At 36.9% G+C, this 13,683-nt stretch overlaps 2 protein-coding genes across 3 annotated transcripts in view; one reads left to right on the plus strand and one right to left on the minus strand.

Annotated features, from left to right (window-relative positions):
• The window catches only part of ddx56 (DEAD (Asp-Glu-Ala-Asp) box helicase 56), a 17,386-nt gene extending 17,148 nt beyond the window's left edge, over positions 1–238 (minus strand). The window contains exon 1 of the mRNA XM_085464537.1: positions 167–238. The gene's annotated coding sequence lies outside the window, so the exon portion shown is untranslated. The remainder of the gene's footprint in view (positions 1–166) is intronic.
• LOC146706387 (dual specificity protein phosphatase 26-like) overlaps positions 1–12,882 on the plus strand; it is a 13,266-nt gene extending 384 nt beyond the window's left edge. The window contains exons 1-4 of one of the 2 annotated variants that reach the window (XM_085464540.1): positions 261–324; positions 625–808; positions 1,209–1,420; positions 4,454–12,882. In XM_085464540.1, the coding sequence (XP_085320666.1) occupies positions 630–808; positions 1,209–1,420; positions 4,454–4,659 (597 nt within the window). In that variant the 5' untranslated portion in view covers positions 261–324; positions 625–629 and the 3' untranslated portion in view covers positions 4,660–12,882. Of the gene's footprint in view, positions 1–260; positions 325–624; positions 809–1,208; positions 1,421–4,453 lie in introns of those variants that run through there. The other variant, XM_085464539.1, reaches the window with a different exon arrangement.
• Positions 12,883–13,683: the final 801 nt, after the last annotated feature.

Raw genomic sequence — 13,683 nt, forward strand, 5'->3', positions numbered from 1 at the left:
CAATGTGACTAAAGGAGCAGCTGAAAGTCGTTTATTTCAACACAACCGACTATAAATTGCCACAGAGAAGAACTGGAGAAGCTCTTTGTACTGTGTAAGCTCACATTATTTTAAATTTCGTTAAATTTCGTTTTAAAACGGGAGCTATGTCCTCGGAGTCACGCACCTCAATGAAGACTTGTTGAGAAGACGGTGAAGATGCCCACTGAATGCAATAGCAGCTGTCTCGTCTACACAGTTATCCTCCCATAACAAATAAATTAGTCAACATGGCCGCAGAGCACCTAGCCCCACATAACTGAGACACGGAATAAAACAACACAGGTAAATACAAATATGGTATTCGCGTTTTTAAAAAACACGTAAAATTCATGATCTGCATGCTTTTGTTTGTATCCGCAACTGTAAACTAACATGCTACGAATTATTTACATAAAGCTATAGGTACATTTGTTATTAAAATGTCATATTCAATTAATAAACGTAAGGATTACAACACACAACCAGTTTATATTTTAATTTTATTCGTTTTATTCTGAACGCACGCGCGTGTGAATTTCTTTAATAATAATAATAATGATAATAATAATAAAAGACCCGTTCTTTTCATCTCTGTTTTCACAGATTTAATGGCGTTCATGTCTCGATTCTCTCGGTCCCGGAGCAGCTCCAGGTCTCCGAGCCGAAAAGACTCTGAACGTTCCTCCCCGATCCTGACCGTCTCCGAGCTAGAAAGGCTCCTTTACACGGGCAAAACGGCCTGCAACCATGCAGACGAAGTGTGGCCACGACTCTATATCGGAGACCAGTGAGTGTTTCTAACCTCTAAACGGTGGCAGAAGAAGTAAATACTCAGAGTGTCTTAATAACAGTGAATAAATACTTAAAGTATTAATTTCTTAGTAACGTATTACTTAGAAATAAAAATACCCATTACTACGAGTCAGTAATGAGCACCCAATGAGAACTAATTTTAATGAAGTAAATATTCTGGCATTCCACCATATAAGCTGAAAGTTGTTTAGTCTAAAGCAAGCGTATTTATCTAACATCTATATCTAGCTCCATCACCCAGCAGTATCTGTTTGTCTCATTCATCAGCTTAGGAGTCACATAAGAGTTACATGTCAGCATAAATCATACAAGTTATGTAGTCAAGTGAAAACAGTTTAACTGCTAGAGCTGGAAATACCTTCTCTCCTCTGCAGGGACATTGCATCAGATCGACGAGAATTGGCCAAACTTGGCATTACACATATCCTCAACTGCGCACAGACGAAGTGGCGCGGGGGAGCCGAATATTATGCTGGGATGAACATCACCTATCTTGGCATTGAGGCTCATGACTCACCAACTTTTGACATGAGTGTTAACTTCTATCCTGCTTCTGAGTTCATTCACAAAGCCCTCACCAGTGGAGGTTTGTCTGAGTCTGGGTGTGTGGGGGTCTGTGTGGGTAGATTCTCTGTTCTACTGTGTTTGATTTTAATTTTATGATCTATTAACTTTTAAATCTATGCACTCTTCCAATTGTTATTTTTTGCATGCTGTGTTTTTTGTTATTTAATTGCTTACAAGGTATCTTTGATTCTTTTGAAAGATGCCTATGAAAAATGTATTATTAATTGATAACATGAGGGAAAATTATCATTTCAAATAGCAGGTCATCTAGCAGTTAGAAGCTCTGTGTTCTGCATATCAAAAAAAGATCCCGGGGCAAGACTGAACCCCATATAACCCTGATGGCCTGATGGATAGATATTGACTAAAGTAATTTTAAGTAAAAATGAGTTATTATATTACTAGAGTAAACAAATACATTTGTTGTTTGACCTAAGACTTAAGACCTAAGACTGTTCTTTGACCTAAATGGTACATGGTAAATGGCCTGTATTTGTATAGCGCTTTTCTAGTCCCTAAGGACCCCAAAGCGCTTTACACAATCTGTCATCCACCCATTCACACACTGGTGATGGCAAGCTACATTGTAGCCACAGCCACCCTGGGGCGCACTGACAGAGGGGAGGCTGCCGGACACTGGCGCCACCGGGCCCTCTGACCACAACCAGTAGGCAACGGGTGAAGTGTCTTGCCCAAAGACCTAAGACCTAAAAAATTTTCAGACTGTAGTATCTTCTACATTTTAAATTAATCTCTTTTTGATCTAGGAAAGGTCTTATATAACTACTGGGAACGCTTAATGTAACCTTGCTTTAGCAGATTCATCCATTTGTATTTGAATGGCCCTGTTTTTAGTTTATAAATTTTCCCACTACATGCTGTTGCTTCTTCAAAAACACTTAAATGTTGTGTTATATAGTTAGACTTGTGTGGCTCAACAGGTCTAAATAATGATGCAAATGTCTAATGTAGTGAAGAAGAAGAAGAAAAGAGGAATTTGGGGCACAGCCCTTGTCTTAACTGGTCAAGTATGAACAAATATTTAGTATATTGCTTTACACTGATTACATGAAACTATTTTCATTTATATAAAATATGTATAAATATTTTTAGGGTAGCTAATAGTCTTTTGTAAATCATCAATTTATCCTAGTAATTTGCACTGGGATGAGGGGAGCAACCATTTGTGTTTAATAGCAGTGATCAGGGGCACAGCTATCCTAAAACCACGCTGAAGATTGTAATATAAACAAACATCCACAAGCTCACACTCTGGTTCTGTATGTCTCTTTTGCAGACTGTATAAAAATAATGGAAGTTTGTGACATCCTCCATTGATTTCTGGAATCTGGCGTAATGTTAGTTTTGTGGCCACTGGCATGTTGTTTTTGGAGCCAGAGATGGTGGGAATTCCAATTGCAGAACAAACTGACCATTTTAAGCAAAACATTTTGACCTAACATTTTGTAATCTTATGGAATTATTTATGTCAAAAATTCCACGCAGGAAAAAACGTAATCTAGAATTAAATTCCTCTGCATAAATTCAACAACCTGTGCATGCAGAACTTTGATTCACACTCTCACTCTTGCTCCTGCAAATGAACTGAATTTTGACTGTTTGGAGCAGAGCCCAAAGGAAGAGGGGTTCTAATGTGATTGGTCACTTTTAATGGACATTTCAGGTTACTGCATTAAAGCAAGGTGGCGCCATGATCAGCGTTGTTTTGAACCGTATTTGTGTACAATTTGGAAACTAAATTTGGAAGCCTCTCCAGTGCTTATGTTGCTGCCAAATGGTCACTCAGTGAAACACAGCTGTACACCTCTGGCTGCAGAGTTCCACTCACTGCGGGTTCAGGTTCCAGTATTATAGGTCATCTAGATAAAGTTACACGTCCGCTGAGCAGTGGACAGAGAGGAGTATGTGACAGACTGTCTTTTTACAATATATGACAACAATAAGTAGCTCATTTGTCTGATCTGAACAGTTCAGGTTGTTTCTATCATTTTACGTAAATCATCTTATGTAAATCTGGTGGTACTTAGATCTGTGTTTACTAGTAAAGTATTCTTCACTGTTTTGATAAACAGTGAACAAATGCTCTGATCAAATGCTGATTATCAGCATTTTACAGCTTTGGAAGAAGTGTCCTAAATCTGCTACTTATATAAAAGTAATACAATAGTGTATGTATATTCAGTAAAAATAACATTTTACTGAAATAAAAGTATAAATGTGCTGCAATAAAATCTACTTGAATCTCTATAAAAGTATTTACTCATTAAAGTCTCCACCCGAGCTGGAACAAATTCACTGTAGCTAAAACACACCATAACTTATTATTTATTTTGCCTGTTTATAGTTTGAATAAATTACAAAATCACTATGAAAGATTTGATATGTGTGCTGCACATCAATAATTTGTTGTCTTCGGGATTTGTTGACTTTTTGAAAGTTAAGTTTGCCATTTTAACTATAGCTGTAATTTCCACTGTACATGGGTGGATGTATTGATTTATCACTGGCTTCACTCTAATACAGAAAAAAATGCAAAACCTGAAACTCATCCAGTCATGATACGTGCAGTTACATGTGTTGCTGAAGGCTGAGCAACTTTTTATTGGCGAATGAAATGTCTGTATTTTGGCCAAAGTTATAATTGCTGGATCACAATGCACACTTACTTTCCTGAGCCTCGTTATGTTTGTTTGTTTGTTTGTACAAGATATTGATATTGTACAAGACTAATGGAACAGGAGTGCTGAGGCTTCAGAGCTCGCCTTAGAATCCTCCAGTTTTAAAGATTCATGTAATCCAGTGGCAGTTGTTGATATTTCCACTGCTACACAGCAAACAATAACTGTTGACAAACTTCATTTTTCAAATAGTAAAAAAATGCATTTTAAAACAACGCTGATGTTTCTGCCACAGTGGATACAAAGCAAACAGTTTTGTGTATGTGCTGGGTTCTTTGTGTGCATGGCTACTGAGTTCTATGCAGGTTGTTTAATTTGCGTGGACTTGTGATTATGTTTTTTGGTATGTGCAGGTAAGGTTCTGGTCCACTGTACTGTGGGAGTGAGCCGCTCAGCTACTCTGGTGCTAGCCTACTTGATGATCAGACAAAATCTGACGCTTGTGGAGGCCATCAAGACAGTAAAAGACCACAGAGGTGTCATCCCTAACCGAGGTTTCCTCCGCCAGCTGAATGGCCTGGACAGCATCCTGAGAGAGAGCCGAAAGACATCACCATAGAGCTGAAAATACTGTCAAGACACACTCCACCTGAGGTAGCAGCCCATTACACTGGGAGATATTCTGGGACCAAACTAGGAGCAACCTGTGAATTTCTGACTTTGCATCTCTGAATGGTAGCCAGTGATACCACAGATCAAGTGATGCCATTATTTTCATAGTCAATTTGCTCAGTTTGTTTAATCTTTGTAGTTCTGTAGACTCTGAAACAGCAGCACCAAATAATTTTATATTCCTTAAGATCAAAGTTTACTGGTACATTAAGATTCTAAAAAATTAGAAACTTTTATTAATAATTCCACTATTTCCTTCAAAGTGTTTTTTTCAATTTGTAACTGACCTCTGCCTTTCAGATTCATTCACGCACATAATGGTAGAAATTTTACAGCAACATCAGTTGACCTATGTAAGTTAAGTAGTAAAACCTTACCTTTGACATATAGGATTCAAAAGTTGACTGCGAGTCCAAAATTGAGGAAACTGCTGCACGGGGTTTGAGTCAGATGTGAAACAGGAGTTTGGTGTGTAACCTCTGAATTATGTTAATTTAGGCTATGTCCACACTAGCCCGGATAGATTTGAAAACGGCGTTTTCGTCTGAAAACGCTCCGCGTCCACGCTGTGCGTCCACATTGAAACGGCCAAAAACGCTTACGTTCCAGTCCTGCGCATGCGCAAAAGTGGGTGAGAATTAAAGAATTTGACGAAAAGCTATCTGGAGCATGTACAAACTGATATTAATCTTTTTTAGGGCTGTCAAAATTGAGAGCAATCAAAACAACTGCTGTATAATGCCCTCCACTATCTTTGTTTAATTGGTCACATGAATGCATCACAGGACAAAAATGCATCATCGTTTTAGAAAGTCTGCGTTTTCGAGTGTGCACACTGCATTTTCGAGAGCGTTTTCAAAACGCTGCGTTTTTCCTTGGGGAAAATGCCATCTCAGTGTGGACGGGAGGCCAAAACGGAGAGAAAACTATGCGTTTTCAAAAGAAAACACATTAGTGTGGACGTAGCCTTAACTTAGCTTCTATTTATTGATCTGAGATCTAGTTTCGATGCTCGGTAAACAATTTTTGCACAATTATGGCTGACAAGGGGAAAACACCTACGTTAAAAGTATAAAGGACTAGAAACAATCATTCTTATGGTTGACAAGTGCTAACATGTTTATTCATGGTACCATGTTTGCAGTTATCTTGCCAGCCACAGATGTCCACAAAATTTATGCCAAAAGCTTTTACAGGATTCATCTACACATGTTTTTGGACGCTTCTGCAGTTTCGAACTCATATCCATTGTTTTTCTTTTTAGTCAAGCTTGTAGAGAACACGTCTAACAGAGATTCCTGTCTGACTTTTTTAAATTTCAGAAGAAAATAGTCAACCTGAGGCAGGTTATCGCCAACCTGATTAACATATCTGGGGTCTGAACCCAGCAAAGAGTCACAAAATAACCCCAGCAGACACTGTGATATTGAATAGGATGTTAATCTTTTTTGTTATCTAGTCTTTGTAGAGAAATAGTTCCACATATGAGTTGTGCCAAGGTTGCAGATGTGAGTTTACTGTTGTCTTGACATACTTTCTGAGTGTTGTCTGACTTTCTAGCAAGAGAAAGTATGTGTTCAAGAATGGTTTTATATCAGTATTTTAATGATTACAACAAAATGAAATAAACAAAACTGCCTCAACCCAGAGAGAAGTAACAATATCAAAAAACTTCAGCTGCTTAGTTTGAGCTAACCAACCACACACTGAACTATACACTGAACTACTCAGATCACAAGGTTTATAATGCTGTTTATTGGTCCTGGTAGTCCAGAAACGTTAGGTTTATAACGTTTTGTGTGAATTCCCTCTCAGTTGTTAAAATGAGAGGGAATTTACACAAAGGTAACACAAAGGTACTTGGCTTTAAAGTTATGTGAAGATAAGAATTTTAAAACAGACTCCATGTTCTTGTCTGTCTATTTGGAATTAACATTATGTGGCTGTAACTGCATTACAAAATATATTTTTAAATAGATAAGAAAAGTGAAAGGTGCGAGTGATATTACAAAAATCAAATCATTAAGCCTAAAATTCAAACAGGCATTGTTGTTTAAAATAGTTGTATAGATTTGCAAGTCTTAAAGATTTGTGAATCCACTTCATGCCTGAAATTAAACTGGCAGATGTTTTAAAGTGGTTAATGAAGTTATGAGGTCCTTTGCAGAAAGGAAAGGTATTTTACTATGATCAAAAATTATAATATGTAAAAGTAGAATAGAATCGTATATTAAAATAAACCTCAGCCTGTTAAAAAAACATGATGAAAATTGGCAGAAGAAAATTGTTTGTGCTAGGAAATTTAAATGTTTGTGTGACAGCAACATTAGGCCCTGTGTGATACTCCATATCAATTTAATGTATTCCCTCATCATGTTGAAAGTAATTTCTTTAAATGTTCCACAACTTTAGCCCGAATCTTATGGATAAAATACACGGGTCACTGTTATGATTCAGGAGTGTCAGTAATTAAAAACTGATCACAACTGACCCTAAGCAGACACGTTCCTTGTTGTATTTTCTAGTTAATATAGAGCGTAAATAAGTTATATCAACCCCCAAAAATGTTCTTTGTGATTTTTTCCCCCGTGGTTCCAGTCACTTTTACATTTGTGAAGTGCCCTATAACCCGGGTCTAATCCAGCAAAGTTATGTAGCTTATAGAATTCCAGCGTAATTACAGCATATATAATGTAATTATTTGTTTGTGAACACAAAAGCAAATGCACCAATTGCAATTTGGTTGTTTGCTTCCAAGTTCCTTTTTTTGCTGATTCAGATTTTTTTTTCTAAAAACTATAACTTACAGCATATACAAACAAACTTTTCAACTTTTCTCAAAGTAAAATATTATTTTCATACTAAAAGAAATAATTAAACTTCCTAAATCCCCCAAATTGCATTAAATAACAGGATCTTCTCTTTTTTAAACAGTGAAAAGAGGTACAAATAATTAACAGAAATGAGTTGGTATATACCCACTGTTATCTGACATATCTTAACTTACCAAAAGTAAGCAGGTGGATTTATATAACAAAACAAATATCAGGTAGTTGCATTATTTCCAGTATGTTTATAAATTTACCAGATAAAATTATGTTGACCTCTCTTTCTTTAACATTTTTTTTAATTTTCATAATTTTTCTTGTAACTGTTTTTTTTTTTCAGAGCAGCTTCTGGTTGGCTCTGAGCTCTGAATAGCGTAAGGCTGTTCCAAGTAGATGGTCCCTGGCCAAGCCATTGTTGCATCTTTAATTAATTAGTTGCTTACAATTTGGTGTTGTGTAAGTAAACCTTTTTATGGGGTAATTTATCAAAATAAATTCGTGCTCTCTAAGTATCTCCCAGTCCAGTGTATCACCTTAACTTTACAGTGACTGTTAGCTGTCCAGAGTACTACTCGAAGTGAAGATGTAGTATGCTAGCTCAAGAAGCATTTTGAGTAGACATGCAGTGAGAGACAATACCACAGATGTGCCGTTGCAAAAGCTACCAACTGCCTGGATAACATACACAGTAATCATGCTGCGTGCACAAGTCGGGTAAAGTCTGCTGTTTTGTCTTGATGTTAAAAGTGAGGCTTGTAAAAAAAAACTTTAGAAGAGCCAATTCTGTGCTTTTAACCAGCATTTCAAATACTTTCCAGTGTGTTACTAACGATTACCTCAAGAATGATGTTTGAAACACATATTTTGTGGCTTGTAGAATTTGTGCTGTGTAACATCACCATGTTGAGGTACAAGGGGGAATGAATTGAGCATTGTTACTCTCAGCAAATGGAGATAAAAATAACCCCCCAAAATGAGGATCTGTACAGTCTGTGGATATTAAAGAGGGTGTACTATGCTCATTATATATATATGCATATGTAGACGCATTAGTGTTAAAATATTGGATTTTCATATTAAACATGTTTAAAGTGTTTAAAGTAAATACACTGATGCCAGTGTATTTACAAGTAATTTTTATTTACAAGTAAAACCTCTGGCTTCACATTGTACAGTTTCACACAGCTTTTTTCTACTCTTAGCTCTTTATTATCTCAGTGAGTACAGATATCTCCAATAAGGTCATCTCAGGCACACAGCTCTAGTCTCCCAACCCATATGGTGTTCAAACCTGTTTGCAAGGAGCAGCAAATCTAAAGAAAGTTGGCTGTTCTTCAGACAGAGGATAAACTTAGTGCCTGCACCTACACCCAGCATAAAAGAAATAGTATAATCTATTATGATTGAAGAATAAAAATGAGAATCTGGAAATGAGCAGACTGTGCTATTACTATTGCTCTCAGCAGCTTGGTTGCTGGCAAATATGAAGTGTTGTCAGAATCTCCAAGTAAGAAATACATTCCTTCCCACGCACTGCTGACTCTGTTGTGCTTGTTCCAGGTCCATTGTGTAACTGACGCCACCAACATTAACAGGACGCTTACATTAGAGACTTGTATTTTGCGTTTTGTTTGGGTTTCCAGGTTTGGGTTTGCGGGGAATTGCCAAAATTAGAGACGGGACAGCCTGTGAAACAGGAAATGACTGCAGTGTAATCCATTTATTTCAACACAGTAACTGTATTCTTATTATCACTTTTTTAAACAGTAACTGTAATGGAATACAGTTACTCATATTTTGTATTTTAAATACATAACGCCGGTACATGTATTCCATTACTCTGCAACACTGCTCTTGGCAAGAAAGGGTGTATTTCACAAAATACATACCTGTATTTTGAACCATAGTATTGGAACGCAAAAAAGAACAACAAGCAATCTGAACTCAACTGTCATGACTTTTCAGTGACAATTTGTGTGCATTTTATAGGGAATTAATTGCATCTTAACTGGGTGCTTAGGGCTCAATAGATAATCAAATGGCCACATCAGACTATAACTTTCTGTTATAGAAAGCATATAAAGATGGATGGAATACCCATTATCACTTCCTGCCTTTTTAGCCCATGTCTTTGAGTGTAACTAGCATGACATTACCATAGTATTGTAGCCACAACTTGTGCCTGACCCAAATGGTAGCTCACTTGATAACAGTAGTTTATTGTTGTATATCTAAAATGCTGTGTCAGCCATAAGAGAAACTATTAAAAAATGTTAAAAAGTCCTCCAATGTTTTTATGTACAATATCTAAACAGATGCTAAAACATGTCTACATTACTTATTTGTTCAAAGGAGCTACCTGTCACTTTCAGTCATCAGATACCTTTTTTTAGAATCAAGCAACTAAACAGTGACAAAATATCACAGTGATGCGTAAAAGTCAATTTGACTACATATTTGCTACAATTGATAAAATATGTTTTAGTCAGGCTCATATCCTCTATGCTAACAAGAATAGGGAGCTGTGATGTTGTCCATCTTAATGTCTATGCCTTGCAGTATTAAAAATTACTTCTACTGGCAAAAACCCACTTTATGTGTGTTTTTTTGCAAGGACTGTGGTGCTTTTTCAGTTCCGTCATTCCAATTCCATCGCAGGTACAATTTTTAGTGACCATTAACTTAAGGGCAATATACATAAAAAGTGATAAGTGAAAGAAATGCAAACGGAAGATGTAACATTGCATTCGAAGGGGGATAATGAAATGAACGTCCTGTTTAGAAATATCAAAATAATTTACATTTAGAATAAATAAATGCTAAAATAATTGCTCTTTGTGACATTTTTCATTCAGATTGGCCCATCCTTTAAGGAGGAGATAGGGTGCATATATACATACATATAGTGGAGGAAGTCATTGTTTGAGCCCCTGCTAAATGTGTAAGTTTACTAACTTAAAAAACAAATGAACTGTAGTAGTAGTAATTTCATTTTAATGGACAGAGAAAAATATCAACCAAAATCCAAAAAACATGAAAATTATGGTTTGAGTGAAATAAGTATTTGATCCTCAGGCAAAACATGACTTAGTACTTGGTAAAGAAGCCCTTATTGGTAGATGTAGTTGTGAGATGTTTTTTGTAGTTGTCACCAGGTTTGTGCATTGTAGCAAGTGTGACCCACGCTTGGCAGTGTAATTACAGAGTCTTCATTTACAATGTGCATTGTAATCTTGTGCTTGCGTGAGCAGCTTTCCAGCTTCTGGTCACTTGGCAGTGCTTCTTGCCCTCGCTCTTCTTGCTACTGCTCTCCTCAGCTACTGCAGAAAAAGTGGATGCATGATTATGATGATAGGTCCTTGCTGTGTCTGCCAGCCTCCCCTGACTCTACACCCTTACCCCGCTGCACCATCCCTCCTCTACGGTAGAGCCAAAGACAACACCCCGCCACACAAACATCTCAGGAGTGATTATGGCCCAGAAATTTTCTAAATCCTTTAGGTTTTTGGAAACTTGAAGCTTTAGCTGCCTTCACTGATTTTCTATAGGACTGACATCTGAAAACTGGCTAGGCCACTTCCTGACCTTAATATGCTTCTTTTTTTAGCCACTTCTTTGTTGTCTTGGCTATATGTTTGGGGTATTTGTCATGCTGGAAGACCCATCCACGATCCTTCAGTGTTCTGGCTTGGGAAAGGATGTTCTTGTTCAACATTTTACAGTACATGGCCTGCCAATTGGTTCCTTAATGCAGTGAAGTCATGCTGTAACCTTAGCAAAAAAAAAACAGCCTTAAAGCATAATGTTTCCAGCTGCGTGCTTGACTGTGGGGATGGTATTCTTTGGGTCAACATCTTTCTTCCCTGAAACGCTCAATTTTAGTTCTATATGACCACTGGACTTGGACTGATTCTTATATAGCACTTTTCTACTTTCCTAGAGCACTCAAAGTGCATAATACAACAAGCCACATTCACACAAGCACTGTCTTCTATGCTTTAAGTGCTTTCTATCTAAGCATTCACACACATTAATATGAGCTTGGGGTTAGGGTTAGGATACTTAGCATGCAGACTGGGGCAGCAAGGGATGAAACCACCAGCCTTCCAATTAGTAGCTGACCTGCTCTACCTCCTGAGCTACAGCCACCCCACTTTCACCTGACTGTTCCCAGAATCATTTAGAAGTGTGCAAACTGCACATGTGCTTTCTTGACCAGGGGGGTCGTGTGGGCTCAGCAATATTTTAATCCATTACAGTTTAGAGTGTTATCAATGGTGTTCTTGGCGACTGTGGTCCCAACTGCCTTCAGATCGTAGTCTTGGGTCATGATCATCCTTACCTATTAAGGCAAGATCTTACATGGAGACCGAGAATGACTGATAGTCGTTTTATATTTTTATTCCATCACACCAGCAGCTTTCTCACAAAGCTTTTCCTGAAGGCTTTGAGATCAGAAATTGTAATGTTTGATAGACTGAATATAGTCTTTGTGCTACATGGGCACATAACCAATCTGTGGAGGCCAGAATTCTGGCTGTAGGTTATAGGGGATCATTTACCTATTCCACTAAATGATATGCTATTCAATTTATAACTTTTAAGTAATGGAGTTGTCTGGATTTTTGATTGATATTCTGTTTCTCCATTAAAATGCAACTACAATAAAAATTAGAGACTGTTCATTTCTTTGTAAGTGAGCAAACCAAATTCAACAGAGGATCAGATCATTATTACCCTGAATATACTGTATGAACATTATTGTAAGAATATGGGATTCTGATTGATATGATTGATATGATGATGTTGCTTTAATGCGTCAATTAGTATTTGGAAAAAAGGGAGCATGGTTTGCAAAATTTGGCAAAGCATCCTTAGTTTTACTGAGTTAAAGCACAGGAGAGGCATATATATATATATATATATATATATATATATATATTTATAGATATATAGATATATATAGATATATATATGATAATTTCTAGATGGGACCTGTATTACCATTGTATTACCTATGCTGTATTGCATTTGCATGTTTTGTATCCGTGAATTTTTTGTGCTGTGATTGATGTTGTTCTCAATTCCTGTTTCTATCTCTATTGTTTTGTTATAGAGCCCTTTCTATAGAAAAACTTGAATTGTTTTAAATTTATTTTTGTATCACTTTCTGTGCGGTTCATTAAAGGAGACACTAGCAAATGAGATGTTAATGCCTTAATCTGTGTACTTCAAGTTGGTTTTTAATCTTGTGTGTCTGTTTTTATTGTAAATAACACTGAACATTGCTAATTTTGTTTTGATAAATTCTCTACTAAATGTAATAAAAATATTCTAACTGAGATATTTTACTGTTTTCATTTTTTACGAACTGTGTTGTGTCAGATCAAATATTTTATATTTTTAATTTTAATGTTCATGCAAGGAAAGAGGACATTCAACTTGAAGAACACACAGACTCACTTCAGAGACATAAAAACAGCTGATGATAATACCATAAGGTGATAATATACATCTTGTGTCAAACCTGTGATTTATGATCCCCATATCCCCCTGAAAATCAGAATCAAAGTCAGACTTACTCTCCACAGAAACGTGAGACTGTCGTACTGGAGCAAAGATCCCAGAGAAAAGCCAGTGTGGGTAAAATGACTCATGCGGGCCGCAAGTAGAGGTGACATGGGCCGTGAGATTGAGACCAAGGCATTAGAGCCTCTTAATGCGTGTTTTGTTTGGGTTTTCCACCAGCATGCAGTTACCAAAAATAGAGAGGGGACAGCTTAACATATGAAACAGGAAAAGACCGCCGTGTAATCCCTTTATTTCAACAAAGTAACTGTATTCTGAATACCATCTTTTTAAACAGTAACTGTAACAGAATACAGTTACTCATATTTTGTATTTTAAATACGTAACGCTGGTACATGTATTCCGTTACTCCCGAACACTGAGTACAAGCATCATTTAACTTTTCCTTGCTTTTCAGCATAAATGCAGGAACTTGCAGGTTTTATTAAAACTGTCATAATTGCCAAAAACAGGATTGACCCATGTTTAAATGAGGATTGCTTCATATATCAACAGTTCTGAAAATCCCTTTTTAAAAAAAGGAACCTAGAACATGCTCTCTCTGTCTCTAAACC

This window comes from Copadichromis virginalis, linkage group LG7 (genome assembly GCF_057382275.1).
Source record: "Copadichromis virginalis isolate Kocher_CV1m ecotype Utaka linkage group LG7, C_Virginalis_male_GT1.1, whole genome shotgun sequence".
NCBI classification, from domain to species: domain Eukaryota; kingdom Metazoa; phylum Chordata; class Actinopteri; order Cichliformes; family Cichlidae; genus Copadichromis; species Copadichromis virginalis.